Consider the following 25,324-nt stretch of genomic DNA (forward strand, 5'->3'; position numbering starts at 1 on the left):
TTAATGACATATGGGTCCAAGAAGAAATCAAGCAGGAAATCAAAAAGTTTATTGAAACTAATGAAAACAATGATACATCATACCAAAACCTGTGGGATACTGCAAAAGCAGTATTGAGGGGAAAATTTATTGCATTAAATGCTCACTTCAGAAGAATGGAAAGATGGCAAGTGAACAACCTAACACTTCACCTTAAAGAACTAGAAAAACAAGAACAATCCAGTCCTAAAGTTAGCAGACGGAAAGAAATCATTAAGATCAGAGCAGAACTGAATGAAATTGAAAACCAAAAAACAATTCAAAAGATCAACGAATCAAAAAGTTGGTTTTTTGAAAAGATAAATAAAATTGACAAACCATTAGCATTGCTAACAAAAAGAAGAAGAGAGAAGACTCAAATAACAAAAATTAGAAATGAAAAAGGCGATATTACAACTCATTCATCTGAAATACAAGGAATCATTCGAGACTACTATAAACAACTATACGCCAACAAATTTGAAAATCTGGAGGAAATGGATAAATTTCTGGACACACACAAGCTCCCAAAACTGAACTGTGAAGACGTAGAAAATTTGAACAGACCAATAACAATAAAGGAGATTGAAGCTGTTATCAGAAGGCTCCCAACAAAGAAAAGCCCAGGACCAGATGGATTCACAGCAGAATTTTACCAAACATTCAAAGAGGAATTGACACCGATTCTTTACAAACTATTCCAAAAGATTGAAACGGACGCAAATCTCCCAAACTCATTCTATGAAGCAAACATCATCCTGATACCAAAACCAGGTAAAGATATAACCAAAAAAGAAAACTACAGGCCGATATCCTTGATGAATATAGATGCAAAAATCCTCACTAAAATACTAGCAAACAGAATACAGCAACACATACGAAAAATTATTCATCACGATCAAGTGGGATTCATCCCAGGGATGCAAGGTTGGTTCAACATACGCAAATCAATAAATGTGATACACCATATTAATAAACTCATACACAACGACCATATGATCATCTCTATAGATGCTGAAAAAGCATTTGATAAAGTTCAGCACTCATTCATGACAAAGACCCTCTATAAGTTAGGTATAGAGGGAAAGTATCTCAACATAATTAAAGCCATATATGACAAACCCACTGCCAATATCATCCTGAATGGGGAAAAGCTGAAAGCTTTTCCTTTAAGAACAGGAACTAGACAAGGATGCCCACTCTCACCACTCCTATTCAACGTAGTGTTGGAAGTACTAGCCAGAGCAATCAGAGAAGAGAAGGAAATAAAGGGCATCCAGATTGGAAAAGATGAAGTCAAACTGTCCCTGTTTGCAGATGACATGATCCTATATATCGAACAGCCTAAAACCTCTACAAAAAAACTGTTGGAATTGATAAATGATTTCAGCACAGTAGCAGGATACAAAATCAACACACAAAAATCAGTAGCATTTCTTTTCTCCAATAGTGAACATGCAGAAGGAGAAATCAAGAAAGCCTGCCCATTTACAATAGCCACCAAAAAAATAAAATACTTAGGAATTGAGTTAACCAAGGAGGTGAAAAATCTCTATAATGAGAACTACAAACCACTGCTGAGAGAAATTAGAGAGGATACAAGAAGATGGAAAGATATTCCATGCTCTTGGATTGGAAGAATCAACATAGTGAAAATGTCCATACTACCCAAAGTGATATACAAATTCAATGCAATCCCCATCAAAATTCCAAAGACATTTTTCTCAGAAATGGAAAAAACTATCCAGTCATTTATATGGAACAATAAAAGACCACGCATAGCCAAAGCAATGCTGAGCAAAAAAAATAAAGCTGGAGGCATAACACTACCTGACTTTAAGCTATACTATAAAGCTATAATAACCAAAACAGTATGGTACTGGCATAAAAACAGACACACTGACCAATGGAATAGAATAGAGAATCCAGAAATCAAGCCACACACTTACTGCCATCTGATCTTTGACAAAGGCACCAAGCCTATTCACTGGGGAAGGGACTGCCTCTTCAGCAAGTGGTGCTGGGATAACTGGATATCGATATGCAGGAGAATGAAACTGGATCCATACCTCTCACCGTATACTAAAATCAACTCAAAATGGATTAAGGATTTAAATATACACCCTGAGACAATAAAACTTCTTAAAGAAAACATAGGAGAAACACTTCAGGAAATAGGACTGGGCACAGACTTCATGAATATGACCCCAAAAGCACGGGCAACCAAAGGAAAAATAAACAAATGGGATTATATCAAACTAAAAAGCTTCTGCACAGCAAAAGAAACAATTAAAAGAGTTAAAAGACAACCAACAGAGTGGGAGAAAATATTTGCAAAATATACATCTGACAAAGGATTAATATCCAGAATATATAAGGAACTCAAACAACTTTACAAGAAGAAAACAAGCAACCCAATTAAAAAATGGGCAAAAGAGCTAAGTAGGCATTTCTCTAAGGAAGATATACAAATGGCCAACAGACATATGAAAAAATGCTCAACATCACTCAGCATCCGGGAAATGCAAATCAAAACCACATTGAGATACCATCTAACCCCAGTTAGGATGGCTAAAATCCAAAAGACTATGAACAATAAATGCTGGCGAGGCTGCGGAGAAAAAGGAACTCTCATACATTGTTGGTGGGACTGTAAAATGGTGCAGCCTCTATGGAAAATGGTATGGAGGTTCCTTAAACAATTGCAAATAGATCTACCATACGACCCAGCCATCCCACTGCTGGGAATATACCCAGAGGAATGGAAATCATCAAGTCGAAGGTATACCTGTTCCCCAATGTTCATCGCAGCACTCTTTACAATAGCCAAGAGTTGGAACCAGCCCAAATGCCCATCATCAGATGAGTGGATACGGAAAATGTGGTACATCTACACAATGGAATACTACTCAGCTATAAAAACGAATGAAATACTGCCATTTGCAACAACATGGATGGACCTTGAGAGAATTATATTAAGTGAAACAAGTCAGGCACAGAAGGAGAAATACCACATGTTCTCACTTATTGGAGGGAGCTAAAAATTAATATATAAATTCACAGACACACATACACACACGCACACACAAACCGGGGGGGGGGGGGAAGAAGATATAACAACCACAATTATTTGAAGTTGATACAACAAGCAAACAGAAAGGACATTGTTGGGGGGAGGGGGGGGAGGGAGAAGGGAGGGAGGTTTTGGTGATGGGGAGCAATAATCAGCTACAATGTATATCGACAAAATAAAATTTAAAAAAGAAAAAGAAAATGGAAAATAAAAAAAACTTTATAATTTCAAATTAAAAAAAAAAAAAAAAGAAAGATAATTCACCATGACCAAGTGGCATTCATACCAGGGATGCAAGAATTGTTCAACAGATGCAACTCAATAAATGTGATACATCACATCCACAGAATGAAGGGGGAAAAAACCATAGGATCATTTCAATAGGTGCAGAAAAAGTGTTTGATAAAATACAACACTACTTCATGATAAAAACACTTAACAAACTAGATGTAGAAGGAATGTACATCAACACAATAAAGGCCATATATGACAAACCCACAGCTAAAATACTGAATGGACAAATACTGGGGGACCTTCCTCTAAGATCCGGAATAAGAAAAGGATGGCTACTTTCCCCACTCTTATTCAGCAAAGTGCTGGAAGTTCTAGCCAGTGCAATAAGGCAAGAGAAAACAACAAACGGTATCCAAATCAGAAAGGAGCAAGTCAAACTATCCCTATTTGCTGATATCGTGATCCTATACACAGAAAACCCTAAAGACTCCACCAAAAAATCACTAGAACTAGTAAATGAATTCAGTGTAGTGGTGGGATACAAAACCAACACACAAAAATCAATAGCCTTCCTATATGCCAGTAATGAAACAGCCGACAAAGAAATCCAGAAAGTAATTCCATTCACAATAGCTCCCGCCCCCCCCCAAAAAAAAGAAAGAAAGAAAGAAAAGAAAAAAGAAGTATCTAGGAGTGAATTTAATAAAGGAGCTGAAAGACATCTACAATGAAAACTATAAAATGTTTGTAAAAAAAAAAATTGAAGAAGACACTAACAAATGGAAAGATAGCCCACTTTCTTGAACTGGAAGAATTAACATCATCAAAATATCCATATTACCCAAAGTAATCTGCACATTCAATACAATATTTATCAAAATACTGATGACATTCTTGACAAAATGAAAAAAAAGATCTTAAAATTTGTATGGAACCACAAAAGACCCCATATAGCCAAAGCAATCTTCAGCAAAAAGAACAAAGTTGGAGGCATCACACTTACTTCAGAATATACTCTAAAGCTATAGTAACCAAAACAGCACAGTACTGGCATAAAAATAGACAAATGGACCAATGGAATTGTGCAGAGAGCCCAGGAACAAAACCATGCACTTACAGCCAAGTGATTTTTGACAAAAGTGCCAAGAATATACAGTGGGGACAGGACAGCCTCTTCAACAAATGGTGCTGGGAAAACTGGATATCCACATGCAGAAGATTGAAACTAGACCCCTATCTCTCACCATACACAAAAATCAACTCACAATGGGTTAAAGATCTAAATTTAAGACCTGAAACTATGAAACTACTAGTAGAAAACATAGGGGAAACACTACATGAAATGGGAGTGGGCAGCACTTTTTTGAATGAGACTGTGAAGATACAGGCAACTAAAGCAAAAATACATGGTGGGACTGCATCAAACTGAAAAGCTTCTGCATATCAGTGGACAGTATCAACAAAGTGAAGAGACAACCTATAGAACGGGAAAAGGTGTTTGCAAAAGTACACATCAGACAAGGGTCTAATATCCATAATATATAAGGAACCCAAATAGCTCAGCAGCAATAAAGCAGGAAACCCAATTTTGAAAATGGGCAAAAGACCTGAATAGACATTTTATCATTTTGTATATTTTTCTGTAATTAAATTTATTTTTCAGAATAAAACAATGCAAAAAAAGAACAAGTAGGGAGCAATTCATTTTTTCAAGTGACATATTCAGGTCAGGTTAGAGAAGAACTAAACATAATACATTAGATTTATCAACTAATAAGTCAGTAACAACAAATATATGTTAAACGTGTGCTAAGTACAAGGCATGAGGAAGTCAAGTATAAGCCTAAAGGCAAGATATAGCTTTCCCGATTTTGATGCTGTAGCTTTTATTTACATGATGATGGTGGTGGTAGTGGTGATGATTATAAAAGCTTCAATAAGCCATGTTCCATCTACATAAAAATCTTAAATGTCCTGTAATAACTAATTATAAACTTTCTGCTTAGGTAGGGTTTTTGGATCGGCAGCGGACATTGGCCTTGCTGGAAAGATTCTATGATCAAAGTTCACAAAACCTTAGGAGTTTACTCCGAAACCCAAGACAATGTAAGTGTCACTTAGAGGGAATATGCTCAAACTGGAATGACATAGTACACTGACATGATAATACAAGACCATTCTACAGCTATGCAATCTTTTCACATATCTCCCTTAGATCATGATAGCTATATCTAGTTGTTCATTCTCCCACAAAATTCACTCTTCTTGACAACTAGATGTATTTTTCACCATCATGCAATATTTGAAATTATCGTATCAGAACTCAGCTACAACTGAATTTTAAATTCATTCAAATAAAGAGGTGCTTTACTGACAATATGAATATTTTGGAAATTAAGTTAGTAATGCCATTTTTAATGCCCAACTTAGAATTCTAAGATTTCTAAGAAAAATATTTCCTTCTCCCAAGCATTTTTATTTGTACACCTTTTCTGTATTTATACAGTAAAATGTCCTTTTTATATTACTACCAAAACAAATAGAATTATGAGTTTTATTTTTACTTTTTAAAGAAAAAGTCTTTTAATGTCTGGGTTTTCCAAAGAATGTCAATATTTTATTTCTGTGTAAAGATTTTTTACTTGGATACTTTTAGATCTGTGGGTGATATACATGGACTATTCCTGAAAATTATAGGAATTGTAGTTTTACAATTACTAAATGTTTTTTTGGGTAGGATATGGGGACAGTCTTGTGGCATGAGTTCCACTCTGTGTAGTCCTGGCCACCAGGGTTTTGTTGTTGTTTTTTGACAGTGGGATTCTAGTGAATGCTATCCAGTGTTTCTCTAGAATTCTGAATCAGGTGTCCACATAAGTTGTGGAGGAAAAAAAATTGAGGAATGAAGAAGAAAGAAGAGAGGGAAAGAGGAAATAAATATTGGAAAACCATAACCCCATGGAAAATTGTCATGGATGGAGACTTGCTTTTATTTTTATATTGCAAGATATTTGAAAAGATATTTGAGATGGAAGACATGTCTCCTTCCCCATCCCTATGCTATGCTTATTGTGGGAGGACCACAAGGTAGAGAGTAAATTCTATTTGCCTTGGCAGTCTAAGCAACACTCCAAATAGCAAAAGAAGAATCATGTTCGTTTCCAAAACCATACCTTTTAGAGAGGGATGATCTCTAATTCATTCACAGTGAGCATTTTTTATGTTCCTTTGCGTACTTTTTTGCTTTTATTGTGCTGCAGTGAAAGGTAACTGATATTTATTTAAAACAATAGGCCTATATTACAATCTCTGTGCTCAATGCTGTTTTTGCATTAATTTATTAGTTCTGATACTGCTTTATAACATCAATTATTTAGGTAAATGTTTTGTTTTCTGCATTAGGGCCATTGATTGAATTTGAAGAGATAGACTTGCCTGAGTTTTGGGGTGACATGGATAATCAGAAACACATTTATGAAGACTTTGACAAAGTGCTCTTAGAGATGAACACATTACTTTCTGAAAAACATGTTAGCAAAACCCAAAGTAAATTATTAGAAAATCCAGAAGATCAGCATAAACACGATGAACAGAGAAAATCAGCACCACCATTAAACCCACCAGAAGAGCAGAGAGGGACAACTGCAGAACAGGGACCACACAGAATTTCAGCTGAAGAACAAGAACAAGGCAAAGAGCCATCTGCAGAACAAGAACTGTACAGAGAACCAGAAACAGAACAAGGAACCCACACAGAGTCAACTCTAGAACAAGGATCAAGTAGAGAATCAATAATAGAACAAGGTCCCCATAGAGGGTCAATTGCAGAACCAGGGTTACGCAGAGAGTTAATTACAGAACAAGGACAGCACAGAGGGTCAAAAGCAGGACAAGAACCACACGGAGTGTCAGTTTCAGAACGAGGCTCACACACAGACTCAATAATAGAACAAGGACCACGCAAACAGTCATCTTTAGAACAAGGATCACGGAGAGGGTCAATTGCAGAATTAGGGTCACGCAGAGAATCAATTACAGAACAAGAACAGCGCAGAGGGTCAACACCAGGACAAGGACCACACAGAGTGTCAGCCTCAGAATACAGATCACATAGAGAGTCAACAATTGAAGAACCATTACAAAAGTCAGAACAAAAACCTGATGGAGAGACAACTCCAGAAGAACAACAGGTCATAGGTTTAACTTCGCAATCAAGAAATGGTAGTATCTCAAGAGAAAGTTCCAAATCTGGGGAGGTTACTCCCTCTGAGTACATTGAAGAGAGGTCTTGGGAGCAAACACATGAAGAAGAAGTATTCGTGAGTACTGAACTGCAAGCAGAAGTTCCAACATCAAGTAGCAAAGATCATTCAGGTAGTAATGCAGTTCTCCCTGCATCAGCTCCCTGTTTTGTGGAGTGGTTTTTAAAGTCTTTTCAGAAAATACTTATTTAAATTAAGATTTTTTTCTGGGATATCAGGTCATACAAACCTCAGAGTATATTGCTACTCACCATGAGTGTAAACCTTGAACGATTAAATGCAAACCAGAATGTCTCTGTTGTCACCTCACCTAGACTGCCTTTTACACTAGAAGTCCATTTGTCAGGAAAAAATCTGGTAATGTTACATATAGAAGTGTTTTAATTGGGTTTCTGAAACCCATAGTTTCTCTTTACAAGGTTTCAGTTTCCTGTGGTTAACTGCAGTCCAAAAATATTGAATGGAAAATTCCAGAAATAAGTAATTCATAAGTTTAAAATTGCCCACAGTTCTGAGTAGTGTGATGAAATCTCATGCCATCTGGCTCCATCTTGCATGGAATGTGATTGCTTTGTCCAGCATAGCCACACTGTATATACTACCAGCCCCTTCATGACTTAGTAGCTGTCTCGTTAACGAATCAAATGTTGCAGTATCCTAGCGCTTGTGTTCAAGTAACCCTTATTTTACTTACTAATGTCCAATTCATAGGCATTTTCTTTTGTACCTTTTAGAAACTGCAAATATGGAAGTTCCAAAAGACAAATCCTGTGAACCCAAGTCCCAAACAATAGAAGGAAAGTCATGGTCAGGTAACTCCTCATTTAATCCTTTCGTTTATACCCTAGAGCAAAAACATGAAATGAAGTTAAATTGGCTATGTTATGAAATGTGTTTTTTATAGGTGAATTTTTGACTTGTAACTGGAAAAAGAAGTATGTCAAATTTGAAGATGAGGAACAGGCAGAATTAATCTATGGTAGCTCCAGGTTCGCAGGTACATGTTAACAACTAGGAAGAATAGGTAGTCCATAGATGTACTTAATTTACTGTAGTACCCCATGATAAAGATTGGATTTAGCTAAGACACAATGGGAGGGTGATCCTTACATTATTTCATCCCTGAACGGATGGATCTAACTATGTACAAGACGGATGTTTTTGATGTTGGTGTACTATTGGTGGTGGTATGTGCTATTGATGAATGCTCTTCTGCTTTAAAACTTACAGCATCAATATACATTTTTTTCTACTTTTTTGTAACATTGAGCTTCAAGATAAATATATTAGTCAAGACTCTTGGGAGGGAGGGATTATAATGTTGGTATTTACTAATTTATGTAACTAGAAAGTCCAGGTGCAGCTGGCTTCAGGCACAACCGTATCTAAAGGCTCAACAGTAACAGCAGGACACTGTCTCTCTGCCTCTCAGCCCTGTTCTTCTCTGTGTTATTTTCAGTTTTAGGCAGTTTTCTCCATATCGTGGCAAAAATGGCCACAAGAACATTGTAAACTTATATCCTACTAGTTCAGCAATCAAAGAATGATTCTTCCCTAATAGTTCTCTCAAATGTTCTGGGGCTAATTCCCATTGGCCTATAGTGAGTTACATTACTGTCATACATGAACCATTGGCCAGACCTATATCACATGACCATCCATAGGGCAAGAGTGGGGAAGCTCAGTACCACCTGACTCATCTGAACTACAGTGGAAGAGAAATGTTTTCTCAAAGGAAAAAGGAAGCCTCTGTCCTCATGAAGGGAGCATAGAATCCTGACAGGCAAAGATAGCAGATGTCCATTACGATAGGTACTCATTTATTTTCCCTAACATTTGAGAGAATTGTTCACTTTATGGCTTGGTGTATGTTTTCTGTTTGACAGACCTACACTCAATTATCAGAAATATTCAGTCTTACAAGGAAGTAAAAGGAAGGACTGCCTTCAATGGAGTTTCCTTCAATCTTCTTCAGTTTGTACAACTCCTGGAGACATTTGTTGGTGAAAATTCCCCTTTGAGTGTCACTGAGATGCTTGCCTCCTTTTTTAAGGGGGGTTATGTGGAAACTAAAGAAGAGAAAATGAGTGCCTTAGAACAGGTGGGTAATACTATTTATTGACAAAGTGAGGTCACTATTATTAATAAATCTGTCAACCTCAGTTGCTCCTGGCGTGGCTCTTAAAAAATTTACAACCAAATGTATCACTTTATTTCAATAAGCATAACCATTAAATACTTTATTTTATTGTCAAATGTTTTTGCCATACTCCAGAGAACTCATTTCCCTCATAGCAACATGATTGCTCCTGGTAGGAGATGGTTTATTGTACTGCTTTGTTTTTTCTCCTCTGAAGCTTGAGGAGCAGATTCTGAGGAGCAGATATGTGCATGTGCAAAGATGTGTGTGTGCACTATCTGTCTGCTATGTGAGTGCATTTACAAATGCACGTACTTAGGGGTATGGTTATGGTTGGAGTATATATTTTTATTAATGGGGACCCAGATAGTACATATTTCCTAAGAACTTACCACTTACTTGGGTGATAGATAAATGCATACACATTAGCTTATATAAGCAATTTATTCTCTTATATAAAATATGTAAATTAGTTTCACCAAGATTATTCAGTAATCTCATCAGATTTATGAGTCTTCTCAACCTAATTCTAAAGTAGATATCCCTTTTCCTGTTCAATTGCAGTTCCTCCTACTTAACCAATTCACTTTCTTTTTGAAATGAAATCTATCTAAATATTTAAAAAATCTAAGGAGTATAGTTAATGTGTTTAAATCCAGTGCAGGGAATGCCTGTTTTTTTTGGTCTGAAGGTAAAATACAGAAATGGCATTTGGGGGATTAAAATGAATCACTGCATTTTCCATTAATATCACACTTAGCCCCAAAGTAAAGCTGTATTTATAAAAGGTGCTACAGTTTTTTAATGAATAAACACAAGATGTCACTTATTACAATGTCTTCTGTGTTTTATTATTCTTTTTGTATCCTAGGTTAGACAAAATGCTTTACAAGCCCATCGGGAGCTTCTCCTTGAAGCCCTCTTTCAGAAGTGGGACAGTGATGGCTCAGGCTTCCTGGATCTGAAGGAGGTTGATGAACTCTTGTATGCGTACAAGGAGGGAATGGAAAAAGAATCCATGAAGAAAGGTAAAATATAAGAATGTTCTTATTTAAGTTGTGGTAACAACTTGGCTTCAAGCTTCCCAGTACTATGACATATATACAGGTAAAACTTCAGTTGTTCTAAAACCATGAGATACCATTTTACATCTACTAGTATGATTATAATTTTAAAAATGGAAAATAACAAGCGTTGTTAAGGATATGGAGAAACTGGAACCTTTGTGCATTTGTCAACACAATCAAGAGTGTAATGTGTTGCAGAGTGCTTTGTCCAAGACCTTTACTCTACATAGTTAGATTCCTTCTGTGTACTTGGCTACTCTCACTCTTGAGATGAAAAGAATACAAACCATTTGACAGTTCTGTCTGGTTTCTCTTCTTGTTTTGTCTCTCTGCCTTCACAAGGTCTTGACTCACCCCTCAAGTCTGACTGGCTTGCAAGTTTCTCTTCAATTTACTAACTTCTTCTCCTTAATGACTTTTTCTCCTCCTAGATTATATTTTTCTCTTCTGATCAATAGTTCCAAATCAAAAGCTACTAAAATTCTCATTCCTGTATAATAAGTTACTTTCTTCACTTTATTGGATCCCAGTTTAAATGATTTTGCTCTTCATTGGGTGTAAGGATTTATTTTGTGACTTTGGTATACCAGATTTCCAATTTTTAACGTATATAGTGCACAAGAGAAAGAACTTTCAGGATTAGTTAAGTTCTTCAGGTCTTTCAAAAATCATTGTATTTGTTGATCTTCAAATTTATCTGTTTATCAATTGTCATGTTCTCTTCAGTAACTATGTCTTCTGCAAACTTTACATTATACTATATGGCTTGTTTTAGCCTGCATCCAGAGAGAATTTACTGAATGAAATTTCAAAAGTCATAATGAGGTGGTTCCCACTCATTAGATGGGCACATTTCATAACACAGAATGATGTTCTACAGAGAACTCTAAACAATGGTCAGGATAGCTGAGTTCCAATCCTGGATCATCACTAAATGATCACGTGGCCCTTGGCAAGTTCCTTTTCCTCCATAGACCCAAGTGTCCTTGTTTGTAAAGTGAAGGAGTTAGACATGATGAATTCAAGAATTTAAGAAACCTGAGGATAATTTTATAAAGAAGTTCCAAATATTGGACTATATAGAATCCAATTATATGGAATTATATGGAATCAAATATGATCAAAATATAGCAATAGGGATAGACAGAAAGCATAAAATGTAAAGGGATAAGCCCAGCAAATGAGAACGAGGAAGATAATGAAGAGGCAGAATTTGTTGCCAGGTGAAAATGTCTACAAGCAAGAACAAATTATTCTCTCCAAGGGCAGACTTACACAAAATGACTATTAGTAAACACATAATGGTACACCTGATCTGAAGAGATGATTGCTGAGCTGATGGCAATATGGAAAAGGGAAAGAAGACTTAGCCTCTTAAAAAAGGAAGAAAATTCAAAATTCAAGCATTAGCTAATAACTGATTGGCAAATCTTCAAATATCTCTTTTGTTTGTTTATTTTGCTCTACACTTCTCATTTCTTCTATGTGCAGAATTAAAAATTGAGATTTAAGTAGCATAAAGTCACAGGATTAGAAGTTTCTAGAAATTCTGCAAGATAGTCAATCTTTTGCACATAAATATCAAAAATAAAAAGCTGTAGAATGTGACCTGTCTATACTGTAGAATTTAATGGAATAAATCACTCTTCCCTCCTTATTTCCGATGGGATAGCTATTTACATTGTTGGCCATGCCCTTTAATTTTCTGTTTAAATGACAAGACTCTCTTTAATATGTAAATTTCTATTTAGATAGGACATTAAACCCTCTTAAAATTGAAATATTTTACTGATGCATTCTGTCACCAAATTCCAGAAATCGTAAACATTAAGTACCATATTTATTTAAAAGTCTCACTGAAGAGCACACAAAGTGTTTTTTAAAGAAACTGAAAACTGGACAAGTAGCTAGTGTAAAACTACTGCTATTCCTTTGCTCTGGAACTCTGAAATAAGGACTCACTAAGAAACGCTTTAGTCTTCCTGAATTTCCATGACCTTGACACTTTTGAGGATTATAGGCTTATTGTAGTATGTCCTTCATTTAAGTTTGTCTAATGTTTTCTCATGATTAAATTAAGGTTATTCATCTTTAGCAGGAATATATCACATAAGCAATGCTGTGTTCTTTTGAATTGTATCAGAAGTCCCATGATGACAACTTTTACAAGTTGACTAAGGTGATATCTGTGAGGTCCTTCCACTTTTAAAGTCACTCTTTTTCCCTTTGTAATTGATAAGTATTTTGTGGGTGTGCTTTAAAATTAGGGTTGGGCCATAATCCCAAAAGACACAATACTGAATACCATAATGCTGGATGTTGAAATCCTGAAAGATAAACATCCCTAAAGTCTAAAATCCTGAAAATCACTATCTTGAAAGATAAAAATCCTGGAAATATAATTCTAATATCCTATAATCTCTTCTAGAGCTTCATAAAAATAGAATCATGTAGTATGTACTCTTTTGTGTAAGGCTTCTTTCACTCAGCATAATTTTTCTTAAGATTCTTACACATCGTTGCATATATCAGCAATTTTTTTCTTTTTATTGTAGAGTAGTATTCCATTGTATGAATATACCATAGTTTATTTATCTGTTATCCAAATGATGGACACTAGGGCTGTTCCCAGTTCTTGGCTGTTATAAATAAAACTGCTCTGAACTTTCTTATACAAATCTTTTTGTGAATATAAATGTTTTCATTTCTTATTAAAAAATACTTAGGTATAGAATTTCTGGGCCACAGTGTAAGTATATGTTTAGTTTTATGAGAAACTTCTAGACAATTTCCTGCATTCTTTTAATACATATCCATCATTCTCTGAGCACTTCCTTGCTTTCTGGCACAATGAGATCTTCCAGATTCATCTTATATTTTCCCTGCTTTCACACTGGAATAATCCATTTCCCCAAAGAACTCTGGTTTCTGCCAAGATCTGGGTTCACGTGTGCTCATCACTCACAGGTCTCTGCTCCCAGGTTTCTCAGTGGACAGATGTAGGAAATGTATGTGTGCATATGTACATGCACATGCATGTGTGTACATAAACATTTACATCTGTGCATATCTTTCTATTAATTTTAAAAACCATGAGTTCACACTGATACCTCCAAGTCTGATTCAACACAACAGGGTTCATTCTAGTTTTCTCCCTTTCTATTTTTGTAGCTCCCTTAACTCTGGCTCATGTTATCCTAAATATTTTTATTTATTTGATCAATCCCCAAGTGAATTCATTAGTTCTATCTGGAACTACTCTCCTATCACTGATGCTGTCCTCTGTCCCACGCTGTTGTCCTTTTTACTATACTTGAGTTCCAACACCCCTCACTAATCTGTCTTTCCCTGTGGTTGCCGTCCTCACTCTGCTCAGGCTCTGACATTCCACAACAGATCATCCCTCCACGTGGATGCCCTTCACGTACTCCTTAGGCTCTGACATTCCATGCCATGGCGACTTTTCACATAGATGCTCTCCTTAATCCACTCAGGCTCTGACTCACTATGCTGAGCTGACCCCCGACCTAGAAGTCCTCATTTTGTTGGGCTCTGATTCTCCATGCTGGACTGCCCCTCCATGTAGACACCCTCCTCACCCTGTTTAGGTTCTAAGTTCCCAGGCCAGGCTATCCTTCTATTTGGATGCCCTCCTCACCCTGCTCAGTATTAAACACCCCATGTTAAGCATCCAACATCTTGCTTGGGCTCTGACACCCCAAGCTACACCACCTCTCTGTAGGGCCAACTTCTTCACCCACATGGGCCAAAGACTGCCCTTGCACATAGAAACCCTCTTCCCCATGCTCAGGCTCTGACAACCCATTCCAAGCCGCCCCTGCACAGAGGCCCTCCTTAACCTATTTGCACTCTAATACTCTCATCTGGGCCACATTGGCTTCCCCGGACCAGGAGCAGATGCTTGCCTTGATCTGCCCTGCCTAATGGCTTTAGGACCAAATTGTTCAAAAAGGGAAAGGAATGAAAGGAGAAGAGAAGAAGAAATAGAAGAGGAAGAACACACAAAGTGCTTTTCATCTAATTGGGGACTATATTAGTTAGTATCCTTTTGGTTTAAGTAATAGAAAACCCAACCCAAAGTGGTTAAGCAAGAAAAGAATTTATTGATTCATGCAATGGAAAAGTCTTGGGCTAGTTCAGGACCCAACTAGATTTGGGAATTTGAGTAATGACATTAGGATAGGTGTCTGGTTCTTTCTCTTTCTCTTGCTTTCATTATGGTCCCGCTCTATTCTATGTTTTAGCTCCAGTCTCACACATCCTTTCCCCTTATGGTGACCAGGTCCAGTTTCACATCCTCACAGGTTCATTACTGGAATAAAAAGGAAAGTGTCCTCTACCTAATCATTTAAGCACGAATTCTGGCATTAGTCTGTACTAAACCTACCACTCTGGCTAGAGGAATAGATTGTCCTGACTGGTTTAAGCCTGAGTTGCATGCTCCACCTCTAGAACTATGAGTGGAACCCCACTCAAACAGATGAACTGAGATGTGAGTGGAGTGGTTTCCCCAAAGCAAAATTAGTGATACAAGTACCAAAAGAAAGATGAGTGGGTACTAAAGAGCAAAAATCAATAAATGTTCAACTACAGAAATGAGAAATTTACATATGATAAGATGACTACAAGTACCGTGCAGTATTTGTTAATTGTCAAATAAATGGTGTAGAATGGATGCTATAGTCTTCCAGGGAAAGGAAAAATCACAGTGGAAATCTTCTTGAGGTGAGGGGAACTTTGAACCATACTTTAAAGGGAAAGGGTGTATACACTATGAGATATTAATCTATAATAAATGCCAGAGAAACTTGCACATATGCACCAGTGGACATGTACAAAAATGCTCATAGCACTGTTCATAAGAGCAAAATATTGCAAATAAACTGGACACCTATTGATAGGAGAGTAAATAAATCAGTGAAGGTATACTCACAAAATGACATAGAGTGGTAAAAATTAATGAGTCGTAGCTACAAGAAGAGCATGGATGGATATGGTAGTATAATGTTGAATAAAAAAGCAAATCCCAGAAAACAACATGTAGTTCGATAACCTTTTTCTAAAGTTTACAAACAGGCAAAACTAAACCACATATTGTTTAGTAGTGTGTGTGTGCGTGTGTGTGTATAACATGTATATTTATTGTTATATAACTATAATGCTGTTGGAAAAAGAAAAAGGAAAGGAAAAATAAAGCCAAATTTCAGGATATTGGTGGTGAGTGGTGGTGGGTGGTGGAGGCAGGTAGGGAATAGAATAGGGCAGGGCATAGAGGAAGATGTGGGTTACTCATACACGTAATGTTCAGGTTTGGTAGTAGATTCATGATTGCACAAGTAAAGAAATAAAAGAGAAGGATAATAACAAATAAAAAAACAATGATAAAACAAAAACAAGCAAAAAATGAACAAGAAAAAATATAAATAAATAAATAACAACAAAAATAAATAAATAAATAAAAGAGAGGTATGGATGCAGATGTGTGCAAGGCATGGTCAGGGACCATAAATAGAATTGGGACTACTGGAGCAAGTAATTCCCATATGGTCATAGGAGCAGATATGATTGGAAATAAACTGCATCCAAATATGGTACGACTTTGAACCAGCGAATTGCATAATGGAAGTTGTATTTTAATTTAATTTTACAAACATGTATTAAGCATTTACTATTGGTAAGTCAATTTTAAAATGATAAAAACTGGCTTGGAGTTATGAAAGTAGGAATGAAGAGGAGTGGCCACAAGATATATTGTCTAAGAGTAATAGGACAGGATTAAGTGGTTTATTGCATATGGAAGGCAAAAAATAGGGAGAAGTCAAAGTAGACCCTGAGGTTTCGCCAGGCTGAGTGGTAAAATTAAAACAAAACCAAAACAAGAGAAAATGGCATAGAAGTCATCTTGAATTCAGCATATTTTAAAGTAACTACTTAAAAATATTCCATTGGACTCAGAAATGCCTTTGATGTACCCAGCTTTCCATGGAGAGCAGTTATCAAGGGCTTCAGTTTGCTGTAAGAGGAGCATGACAATTTCCCCCACAGATGGATGAACTTTTGGTTAATTCTTGGTTTTGTGTTTATGTCTTTTAGCTAAACTACATATACAATTTCCAAAGCCACATCCTGGTCATGAAGTGAGGTTGTCTTCAAAACAATTTCAGAAATACATACAATTGGTTGTATCTGAACTCAGGGGCAATGAAGATCAAGTTCTAGAAAATGTTGTGGAATTTCTGATGACTACTTTAGAGAGGAGCCGTATTGAGAGTATGAGGAATTGTGCCAGACGGAAGTGGCTGCACCGAATCCAACATGCTGCAGAGACAAGTGGGGTGTCCCTGGAGCCAGTGTACACTGAGACCTTTAAGGCCCTCACCCAGGTATGTTTTCTTAAGTAGTACATAAGAGGAAAAATTTCCTCAAAATAGATGCTATTCAATGGTTACAAAGGAGGAGCACATTGAATTCTCTGGAAAAATGACTGGGCACTGTTACAGGTGTTTCATTCATTCCAATACGTTACAATGACTCAAAGCCTAGAAGAGATGTAACTGGAATGATTGCTTTTTGGCAAGATAGAAACAAAGCAGCAAGGTAGAAAAGACAAGTATAGGAAAGATATTTTTGGATTTCTAATTTCATATGTACTGAAGGTCAAGTAAGCCTAGAATAAACCATATACTGACAATAAAAATTACCAGTGAGGAGATGTGTACGCATCTCAAGCTGCATTTCCCTTGTATGATGTTTTGGGAGTCAGTTTAAAAGGAACTATTTAAATAATAAGTTCACTGTAAAGTGAAATCCAACATCACACAATATTTCACAGCATTGCCAAGAAGCAAACAGACTATTTACAGAATCCTGTCATTTAGAACACATGGCCCTGACGGGCCACTGTCCACAGCCTTGCCACGTCCTCGGAGACTCCCAGATTGCTGCTCCTCCCAGGTAGAAACAGCATGGCTGTCTTCTACATATATCACAGATTCCATTGATCCAGGGAACCTGTAGCAGTCATCTCTGATAAACAGCAGCACTTGCTCACTGGAACCTTCTCCTGAATGGCTGAATTTTCCAATAGAGTTGGAAATGGTACAACCAAGACCAGGAGACTAGTCAAGAAAAAGAGGCATTACTCCAACTTGCTTCAGAGATCTGTGGTACTCTACGAGAAATCTTACTACATATTTGTTAATTACTCCATAGATTTGTATTTGAAAGGAAGAATAAAGGCAAAAGAAAAAAAGGCACAAAAAACAAACCCAAATATATAGAAAGAGTAGACAAATATCAAGAAAAGTGTCTCTCATATTCCCAATTTATGGATATGTTCAATATATGTGTTAATATATAGTATTGTTAATAACATAATAATATTTTAGGTACAGACAATTTTCAGTTATTTTAATTAGAAATAGTAGCTCCATAAAGTCTGCAATCTTGGGCCTTAAGAAAACCCTTCCTGAGATAACAGACCAGATATTCAAACTGTGTGAAGAATTCCTTGAGAGCATTTTTTTTTTCATGTTCACATCACAGTAGATGATCAAGAAATATGAATGAAATGAAGGCATCTTCTTTCTCCAGCTCTCTAAAATCAATACTTTTAACTGAAGCCAAGACAATATAACTATAGTTCAAAGAGATCCAAGTTTTAAATTGCTAAATCTGAGTAGACTTGAGGGTTTTTTGTTTTTGTTTTAGTTATTGTTTTTTCAGTAAACCAGTCTGGTTGGCATAGAGGAAATCCATTCCACTCACTAAAACTCAGGTTTGAGGGACAGCTGTGGTATCAGCCTTTTTCCCAGTGCCCATGAATGGTAATATCTGCATCTCTTATTTAGGAAAATGAATTATCAGGGCCAGATGCACAAATTGGCTAGTGAAGGGAGACATGGTTAGGGGAGTTCTGTGATGGTTGGAAAATACATAGTCAGAAACATTTTGCCATAGGACGCTGAAGCACATGGAAATAAGAAGATCAGTGCTCACATTTCCCTCTTAGAAGAAAACCTACTACTGCCTGATAGAGGAAATGTTCTGTTGAGGAATGTGGCTTGTACCTTAGATGATGCTCCATTTGTGCTGAACAGAGTGCTTTACAGGGACATGAAGGGGATCAGGTAAGAATTTCTTGAAGAGGATGGTTTCGCCCTTCTAAAAAAATAATTTCCTTTCTGAAGTATGATAGCATCAAACGCCTAGTAAGCTGCTCAAGAGAGAAATGTTTCAAGTCACCAATGCTTCTAGAGTGAGAGCTGATGATTTACTTGATCATTTCTAGAGCCCGCTCTTTGGCCATGATTCCCCATGTAGGGACTATATTTCACACTATCAATTCAATTATTTTTGCCTGCTCTATGACTTATGTCTCCAGTGTCCTGTTTATATATGTTTTCACTGTTAAGATCTAAGCTTGTTTCTTAAATCTTGATCTCAAGTCAGACCCTTCAAACTGGTTATCTTATCCGAGTCCACTTCTTTGACATATAATGCCAGTGATTGTGAATGAATAATCCATGTAGTTTCCTCCATGGTTTAATCTAAAGCCTCCCACTGTGCCTTTCTCCCGTGCTCATATTACTTTTCCTCAGCTTTACAGTAGTGGATGAAGGTATGCCAATCCATATCCCCCAAGTTCAGTACCATGGGAACATCTTCTTCTGGAACCATTCCCGCAATAAGAATGATCATAACGGGTCGTTCCTGGCTCTGCCTCTTCAAGATGCACATATGAGGATCTTTGGGGTCCTGGCTGTTGATACCCTTAGAGATCCCCATGAAATAAACATCTTCTTACCTCATGAGATCAGATTCTATCAGGTAAGTCATAGAAATCTTCAAAAGCAGTGGTAGGATGGTCTCTCTTTCTGTACTTTTAAAAAAGTGAAACTTGAAACCAGATTAGAGTAAAGCTGCATGTATAGACGATATCATCATACTTGCTCCTGTTCCCTGAATGTTTGTGTCAGTCTTCGGAGAGGTTCCCCACCACTTATGAAAGGATTCTCAGCCTCAGTTTCATATCCATGTCTCAGCCTCTCTGGGAAGATTATTAATATGTGTCCCATAGCATTAATCATAGGAATTGAATTTTATGCTGTAGAATAGGAATCCAGTGATTAGACCACTGACTAAGATCCACAAAATAGGAATGAACTTTTAGAAGAGATATATTTGTGTTTTATTAATAGTGGTTCTTTCCATAAATGGTGCTAAATATGATATGCATCCCCATAGCTCTTGATTTCAGTGTTATAATTTTTTAGGACAAAGAATTTTTTTAAAAGCCTAGATGTTTCTTGAGAATTCATATTTCCAAATTAGATCACAAAAAAGATAGGCAGTTTTAGGACTATGAAATAGCTAGACCATTTCTACAAGCACTTTGATTTAATTTTATGGGTAGAAATTTCAGTGAAGGAAGATTGAAAGCCTTCATGGAGGCAGTGGATTGTGGGGTATAGCAGCAAGTCAGGAATTTGCTATGGTTTTATCATTTGTTACCCTGTTAGCCACTGGATCTTTATGTTTATTTACCATTATTTTTCATATTCTTTTCTCACTTACTGGGTGGATAATTGAGGAAAGTGGTACAATCTCTTACTCCAGACATCTTTTCAATAATAAGATTCATTCTCATCTAACATAAGAATGGTGTGAAGATATTAAGAAGCAAAATGGAGAAGTATGGAGTTATCAGTAGGTGAACTATATATAATCTTGTGAGAGAGCATGTCAAAATGAATAATAAATTGGTTCTCTAGATCTTGGAGCAGGGCTCCTGGGTTACCCTCAGCTGCCTTGAGTCCTGATATAAAATGCATATGATTTTGAAGAATTTGTTGCTGCTAGAGTTTCTTGACAACAAGACCAAAGATGGGTTCTAAGGACTTCCCATCTTTTCTCTGTGGAGCCGGATCTCTTTATGTCTATAGAAGGACTATGTAATCTAGCATGTTGGAAGCCTTGGAACCAAAGATGTTCTATACTGGTGATCTGATGACAGTAGTCATGTATAGATGCAGATATTAATATTGCTATCAGATCAGGGCAGCTGCTACCCATCTGCCTAAGGTTGGCATTAGTTCTTGGCTTTTAAACATTTCTTCTCATTTCAAAGTTTATCTTGCTTTTCTGATGCTATTCTCTGATAGCACATATCACAAATTTAACTGGGTTAAACTTGATTATCAGAAAGCATAAATAGTTACATGGATCTCTCTTTACACCTTTGATTTCTTGATGATCCTTTTTCATTGTAGAATCTAGACACTGCCTTTGAGAACTGATGAATAATTTGTAGGAAGTAGATTATCATCAGTTAAAAAGATAATCTAAGTAATGCATGACTAATTATTTTGCTATTTTAAAAAGAAAAGGCAATTCAAACTTTTTGTCACTACAGGGTGTTGCCAGTGTTTTTAGCACTGCCTATCACTACGTCCACAGCCGTGAGCACATCCTGCATATTGTGATGACTGGCATTGGCTGGCTCTATGACTACGCACCTGGCATCACCTCCATCACTACGTACTTCATTGAGCCTAGCCCAGACCAGGTAGGCAAGCCTCGGAAGTATTAGACTTCTCGTAGGTAATAGAGTTTTGCAGATGTTATTGTCTTGTTAATGTTTTTAACCCATATTAGTTAGCTATTAGGCTAACTGGAGACATATTTCCCATGACCCCAATTCAAGACTCTTGGTTGTGAGTGATAGGAATCTTTCTTAAACTTCCTTAGGCAAAAGGGAGAACTGATTAACTCATGTGACCAAAATCAAGAATGGAAAGAAGTCAAGCTGGCTTCCAGGATGACCAGATCCAGGGATTCGATACTGTCAGGGCTCTCTCACATTCCTTATCTTGTGTTTACTTCCCTCTGTGTGTTGGCTGTCCTTTCACCTAAGATAGGCTTTCTCCACAGGTCAAGTCAGATACTTAGTAAAAGCATCTAGTAAAAATTTCCAATTTGGAAAACATAAGAAAGAAAACTCTTTTTGACTCATACTGAGATATAGCCCCCTGGCTAAGGTGGGGAGTTTATGGTAAGTGACAACCCTGACCAGAATCATATGGTCAACATAGGAAGGGATAAGGAGCTGCTATTTTGGAAGGACACAATTACATCAAATCATTTTTTTTTTAAAAAAAGGCCCCCTATCTATAACAGGATGAACTCTTGCTGAATGTTTGCTTTGCTTCTTTGCACTTATCTTTAATGTTAGGATTTTCTATATGACAAGAATGGATGAAAAGTTGTCTTCTTTTCAAAAAGGCTAAATGACTCTGCAAGGTGCCCATTCAGATGAGATGTCACCCTGGTTGTCCTCCCAGTCCCTTGACTGGCCCATGGCAGGTGCCTCTCCCCTTCCTTCCTGGATTTTTCTTTTCCTTCCCTCCTACCAAGTTCCTGCTTTCCTCCCTCAGTGGCTGGGACAAGCTGATGAGGCTCTGGCCAAAGAGGGTAGAATCGAGGAGCTCTCTGCTGGGGTGGCCAGGCTGTGGAGGCAGAGAACACCTTGTCATTGGCGCTGCTCCTGGGGGTGGGGTGAGGGTGGGGTGGGGACTCCAAATGTCTTTGGACTGGGGTGAACCACTCCATCCTACAGGCCACCGCCACAGTGGGGTTAAAGTGTGTGGGGACCGGGGAAGATTCAGAAGCGGTTTATCGGGGTCTTCAGGGAAATAACACTTAGGACACTATGGAAAAGGCCAAAATAGCCTAAAGCAGTTAGCAAGAATCATTGCTTCAGCAGTGTGTTGTTTCAGAATCACAATGCCATGGACAAAGCTGCAAGGGTCATGATCTATCTGACCCAGGGCCATCTTACCATGGTGAAGAAGACCATGCTGAAGGGTGGCAGTGAGAGGAGGACCACCCAGGAGCCAGAGTCTGAGTGAGATCATGGTGGAGCAGAGACCAGAACAGCCTGTCCAAGGCTGTAGTCAGAGTTTTGTCTTAGGTGGAAGACACTATGGCAAAGTTTTGGTGTTAAAAATGGCTGAGAGTGTGGCTGTAGGGATAGCTTTTTTCAAGCACTTAACTATCATAACTTCCTAAGCCTCTCCTTCCCCTTCTACAGCCCCTCCAGAACCATTTTCCTCTTTTTTCCAGCCTGCTCTGTGCCTCAGAAAGTAGATAGTTATCAGTGGGGTCCTTGGCCCTTTGGCTTCTGCTTGAGTTTGTCCAATGAGAGCCACCAATAGGAAACTGGAGGGCAGAAGGAGAGTGAAACTGGGGCATTTATGCTTCTGGCTCCCTCTCTGCCAGGTTGCTGTGGTTTGGCTGTGTTCCCCTACCAAAGGCCACTTCACCTCTAGTCAAGTGGCCCTCTGCATACAGCTGTCCTCTACAGGTTCTGGTAATTGCTTCCTCTTTTTGCCTCTTCATGCTAAGGATGGTAATAGACCTCCTTTACTACTAGACCAGGATTTTAAACACTTCCAAGCCTTTATAAATAGTCCTTTTATTAAACTCTCCTCAAATTACCCAGTTCTGGCATTCCTGTAACGTACAGGCTCATAGAGAAAAAAAAGATCTTCCTCCGTTGACAACAACCATAGATGAAGGAAAATAGAAGATTCAAATTCTCTGAAGTATAAAACTCGGGCTATTTTAATTTATCACCCAAAATCTTTTCCTTTGGAGGACTGAACTTATTAAATAGGTAACTGTGGTAGGCAAAATAATGGCCCCTCCAAAGATGTCCATATTCTAATTTCTGGAACCTACAAATATGTTACTTTACGTTGCAAAAGGGACTTTTCAGATATGATTAAGATTAAGGAATCTGAGATGGAAGATGATCCTGGATTAACTAGGTGGGCCCCATCTAATCATATGAGTCTTTAAAGCAGAGAACCTTTCCTGGCTGTGGTCCCTGAGAGATGGGAGGATGGGAGAAGAGTCATATGGCAGTACAACAAAGATTTGACACTGCATTGCTGGTTCTAAGATGCACAGGGTTATGTACAAAGACCCGAGGTCTTTAGGAACTAAGGGCAGCCCTCAGCTGACAGCAGCAAGAAAATGAAGATCTCAATCTTTTATTTCCCTGAGGTCTCAAGAGGGATGAGTGTCTAACACATGTGCCTGGTTTGTTATCTTAAGTCATATCAAATGTAGGCTTTTGAAAAAACAAAAGTCAGGGATAAGCCAATGATGTTTGCTTTCTACCTCAACACATTCCTTTTCTCAGAAAGTGAATAGATACAGACTTTCTGCTTGAATGAGAGGGAAAAGGAGGGGAAAGAGTATCAGGAGAAGGAAAGTACAACACCGAAATTAGTGTTCCATATCCTGCCATCCATAATAGAAAGCAAATTTTTTTATACCTCAGGGACTTCAAAAATGCTGTTACTCTGTCCAGAACATTCTTCCCACTTCATCTCATTGCCCTTTGGCCCTATATGAAACAAACTACAAAACTTTATCAAGGGACATGTAATTGTTTTGTAAAGTAGAAAGTCATAGCATGATTTTTTTTTTCACAAGAAGACCACTTTTTAAACATGTAATTTCTTCCAAAAATTATTTATAAATTTAAGAAAATTTCAAGAAAAATCTCAACATGATTTTTTTTAAAATGACAAATGATTTTAATCTTCATAGACTAGCTAAAAATATGAGGGTTGAGAAAAAACTTATGATCTTGACTTGCGGAAGGATTACTAAGCTTACACCAAAGGTTGGAACAATTAAGGGAAGGTTGGTACATTGACTACATAAAAATGTAAAACTTTCTTGCATTACAGTTATAAATAAAATTAAATTGCTTATGACTAACTAGGGGGAAATTGCCTCATATCTGGCAAAAGGTTAACTCTATTATGTACAAATCAATGAGATTTTAAAAATTCAAAAGAAAAATAAGCAATGAATAAATCTATTTAAAACAACAACAATAACAACAAAAATAAACCTCACGCAAATGGTCCATAAATGTGAAAAAAATACTCAGTTGTACTCAATGAAATAAATACAAAGTTAAGTAATAGAGAACTTTTTACTGACTAAATTGAAAAATATTTTTTAAACTATAATTTGAAATATCTGTGAGACATGTATGTGAAGGTATTTAATAGGCAGTTGGGTGTATGAGTTCAGTGTTTGAGTAGAAATCCAGGCTAACAAATAAATGGTATTTAAAACCATGAGACTGGGTTATACAACATTGTGAATGCATTCAATGCCACTGAATTGTACACTTACAAATGGTTAAAATGATAAATATTATGCTATGTATATTTTACCACAATAAACAAAACAAAACACAAAACCATGAGACTGGATGGGATGACCAAAGGAATAAGTGAGGATAGAAAAAAAAAGTTTGAGGACTGAGCCCTGAGCACTGCAAGTGTTTGGAATCACTGTGGCTCAAGACTGTATCAACTGTAACCCACAGTATGAAAAACATTTTATATTCTGACCTCTTATACATGCGTGCACACACACACACACACACACACATTTGAAACAGAAATTTCACAAAACAATA

General features: G+C 37.2%; 1 protein-coding gene across 1 annotated transcript in view; it reads left to right on the forward strand.

Moving 5' to 3' along the window:
• Positions 1 to 25,324, forward strand: part of EFCAB5 (EF-hand calcium binding domain 5) — a 144,600-nt gene that overhangs the window by 95,941 nt on the left and 23,335 nt on the right. Inside the window, exons 8-18 of the mRNA XM_063109813.1 lie at positions 5,332 to 5,431; positions 6,728 to 7,129; positions 7,220 to 7,702; positions 8,322 to 8,399; positions 8,492 to 8,584; positions 9,474 to 9,688; positions 10,599 to 10,755; positions 16,909 to 17,198; positions 18,775 to 18,944; positions 19,416 to 19,644; positions 21,230 to 21,382. Of these exons, the coding sequence (XP_062965883.1) occupies positions 5,332 to 5,431; positions 6,728 to 7,129; positions 7,220 to 7,702; positions 8,322 to 8,399; positions 8,492 to 8,584; positions 9,474 to 9,688; positions 10,599 to 10,755; positions 16,909 to 17,198; positions 18,775 to 18,944; positions 19,416 to 19,644; positions 21,230 to 21,382 (2,370 nt within the window). The remainder of the gene's footprint in view (positions 1 to 5,331; positions 5,432 to 6,727; positions 7,130 to 7,219; positions 7,703 to 8,321; positions 8,400 to 8,491; positions 8,585 to 9,473; positions 9,689 to 10,598; positions 10,756 to 16,908; positions 17,199 to 18,774; positions 18,945 to 19,415; positions 19,645 to 21,229; positions 21,383 to 25,324) is intronic.

This window comes from Cynocephalus volans, chromosome 10 (genome assembly GCF_027409185.1).
Source record: "Cynocephalus volans isolate mCynVol1 chromosome 10, mCynVol1.pri, whole genome shotgun sequence".
Classification (NCBI taxonomy): domain Eukaryota; kingdom Metazoa; phylum Chordata; class Mammalia; order Dermoptera; family Cynocephalidae; genus Cynocephalus; species Cynocephalus volans.